We start from the raw sequence: 2,850 nt of genomic DNA on the forward strand, positions 1-2,850 counted from the left end.
AAAGATTAAAAAAAGAGCTGAAGCTCTATTCTGTGTAATAGAAAAAGGCTGTAGCCTATGTTGTTGTTCCTGTAGTGAAATCAAAAGTTGTAGCTTTACATCCCTGTGTTTTGTTTTTCATTTGGACAAACAGGCGTGAGTATACAATTTATTATTCCAGCTTGTGTAAGTATTTTATAAGCTCAAGCCCATTCCGTTTCCAACAGAGACAATACCATCTTTATGGCTAATTAGCCATATACAACAAGGCCGGTGGAACTTCTTACTAATTTCAGTTAGGCGATGAAAAACACAAACAGAAAGTGAACCCTCAAACTTCATAAGGTGAAACCTGCAGTTTCTCCTAAAGGATAGCAAACATCATCCGGCAATTTTAAAATTGCCTATACACCTCACTAACGAAATCAAATGACAAGATCCACACTCCTTCAGAATTTGTCATAGATCTTCTTTCTTTGAACCAATAAACCGTACTCTTAACAGTTGAACCAACATCATAAGCAACTTTAGGGACTACGGTGTTTTTATTACTGCAGGGCCTTCTCATATTCATCCTTAAGCTAAAAAGCTCAACCCTAGGAGTAAGTTTTTTAAACTGGTTTCCTCCGTAACTACTAAAATAGATGACCCTAACAACTCTGTAATCACCTGAGGGTTCATGATATCCAAATCCGAGGGCATAAGAAATATGGACCTGCCACACGTAACGCTTGCTAAAAGCAGAAGAAACAATTCATTTGTATTTTCGAACAGAAGGATTCCACACGTCCAAATTTGGACACCGTAATCCGCGGGCAGAGGATTCTGGAGTATAATCATAGGTGAAACAAACAAGTACATCAACCGACCCAACTAGTTTCAAACAATTATTACCAGTAGTCAATGCAATCTCCTATTTATCAAACACGAAACCTGTTTCGGGTGATACTAAGTAGCAATGCTTGACATGCTTAATGTAAGTATGGATTAACAACACGGTATCTTCATCTAGAGAAGAGATTGAATGGCTGATTTGAGCTGACACAAAGTCAGGGTTCTTACAAGAAAATACCAACATAATTTGCACACCGCTGATAATCGAATCAGGGATTTCACGGGAACTCTCAAGAAAATATTGCAACAGGGTGTTGAGATGAGGAGGCAAATTATAACTGTTCGTGAGCCTGATTTTCAGGAACATTGTCGGTCTCGGGTTGAGATTTATTCTGTTCTTGGACAGAGGCTGTTGGAAAGGATCATTGTCTTGTTTCGTTTTGGCCTAAATTACCGAATTGACATTTTATAATTCAAAGGTTGTCCGTATGAACCGATGCAGAAGCATGAATTTCTTAGGGTGGTTGATCCTTGTACTGGGTCGTTAAAGGGCTTGTATCCGGAATTAAAACAAGAGTATAATACTATTACGGCTTTTCTATCACGTGCTCGTGGTCACACAATAAGCGCGAAAATTTATAAACTTTGATCATTTTGATTGGTGTCTTTTTTGTGTATGCAGGGGTCTATCACTATTAAAAATAATGAACCCGTCAAAATGACTTAAATTTATAAATTTTCGTGCTTATTGTGTGCTCATAGGCACATGGTAGAAAATTCGATACTATTATAATAATTATGCGTCCAAAGATAACTAGACGAGATTTCAAACAAACTAATAAGACGATGCATAATACATCACAAGATATCTTACTTACCGATCAGCAGAAACTAGAGGGAGCGACATCAGATATGTTAAATTGCCAGAATCTTCAATGGTGAACTTACAAGACATAAACCAAGATATTAAACTTGAGCTAAACTGTGGAGAAGATTTATGTAATTAAAGCAACAAAAATAATCAGGAGATATAGATTTATAATAGATTAACACTAAACTGAATTAAGAATCCAGGACAGCTCACATTTCAGATGTCAACAATTCATCTCCACCTAAACTCTCTATGAAGAAAGTTTCTACATTATAAGGAGACCTACGAATTCTATCCCTGCGGAAGTCAGGATCCATATTCCTACGAAACTCAAGATTTGTATGTTGCATGCTCTTGAGATTGTACGACAGTAAATCAGAAGTAATCCCTGTGAATGTCTCCATCAAAAGGGTTCCGCCCCTTGTAATATTCAACGGCTGCTCAGCATCCCTTAGTACAACTCTAAATCGAAGAGTGGAGGAGACAATGCCATCTTTATGGCTAATTAGCCATATACAACAAGGCCGGTGAAACTTGTTATTTATTTCAGGTAGGCGATGACAAATACAAATAGAAAGTGAATCCTCAAACTTCATTAGTTGAAGAACTTCAATTTCTCCTAAAGGATAGCAAACATCATCCGGCAATTTTATTTGCTCAAATACCTCACTAATGAAATCAAATGACAGGATCCACACTCCTTCAGAATTTGTGCTAAATCTTCTACTTTTTAACCAATAAACTGTACTGTTAACAGTTATACCACAATGAGAAGCAACAGTAGGGATTACGGTGTTTTTCAGAGGCCTCCACTTATTCATCCTCAAGCTGAAAACCTCAACCCTAGGAGTAAATTTTTCAAACTGGTTTCTTTTGTCATCACTAAAATACATGACCCTAACAACCCTGTAATCACCCGAGGGTTCGTGAAATCCAAATCCGAGTGCATAAGAAATATTAACCTGCCACGTATAGCGCTTCCTAAAGAAAGAAGAAACAATGCATTTGTATTTTCTAATAGAAGGATTCCACACATACAAATCAGAGTAGATGGTCTTTGGAAAGGGACATCGAAATTCGGGGGAATAGGGTTTTGGATTATAATCATCTGTGAAACAAATAAGTCCGTTAACTGACCCAACTAGTCTTAAATGATTAGTAGCAGT

The 2,850-nt window shown here is 37.2% G+C and overlaps 1 protein-coding gene across 1 annotated transcript; it reads right to left on the minus strand.

Moving 5' to 3' along the window:
- Positions 1-1,893: 1,893 nt before the first annotated feature.
- On the minus strand, positions 1,894-2,577 carry LOC141686491 (uncharacterized). Its single transcript, XM_074491524.1, has one exon. It carries the CDS (start codon positions 2,575-2,577, stop codon positions 1,894-1,896), a length of 684 nt encoding a protein of 227 aa, XP_074347625.1.
- Between the last annotated feature and the right edge of the window lie 273 nt (positions 2,578-2,850).

The sequence above is a fragment of the Apium graveolens genome, chromosome 9 (assembly GCF_009905375.1).
Source record: "Apium graveolens cultivar Ventura chromosome 9, ASM990537v1, whole genome shotgun sequence".
NCBI lineage: Eukaryota > Viridiplantae > Streptophyta > Magnoliopsida > Apiales > Apiaceae > Apium > Apium graveolens.

Excerpts from the sequence above, each read along its gene's own strand:
- LOC141686491 (XM_074491524.1), bottom strand. The coding sequence starts at position 2,577 with ATGTATTTTAGTGATGACAAAAGAAACCAGTTTGAAAAATTTACTCCT.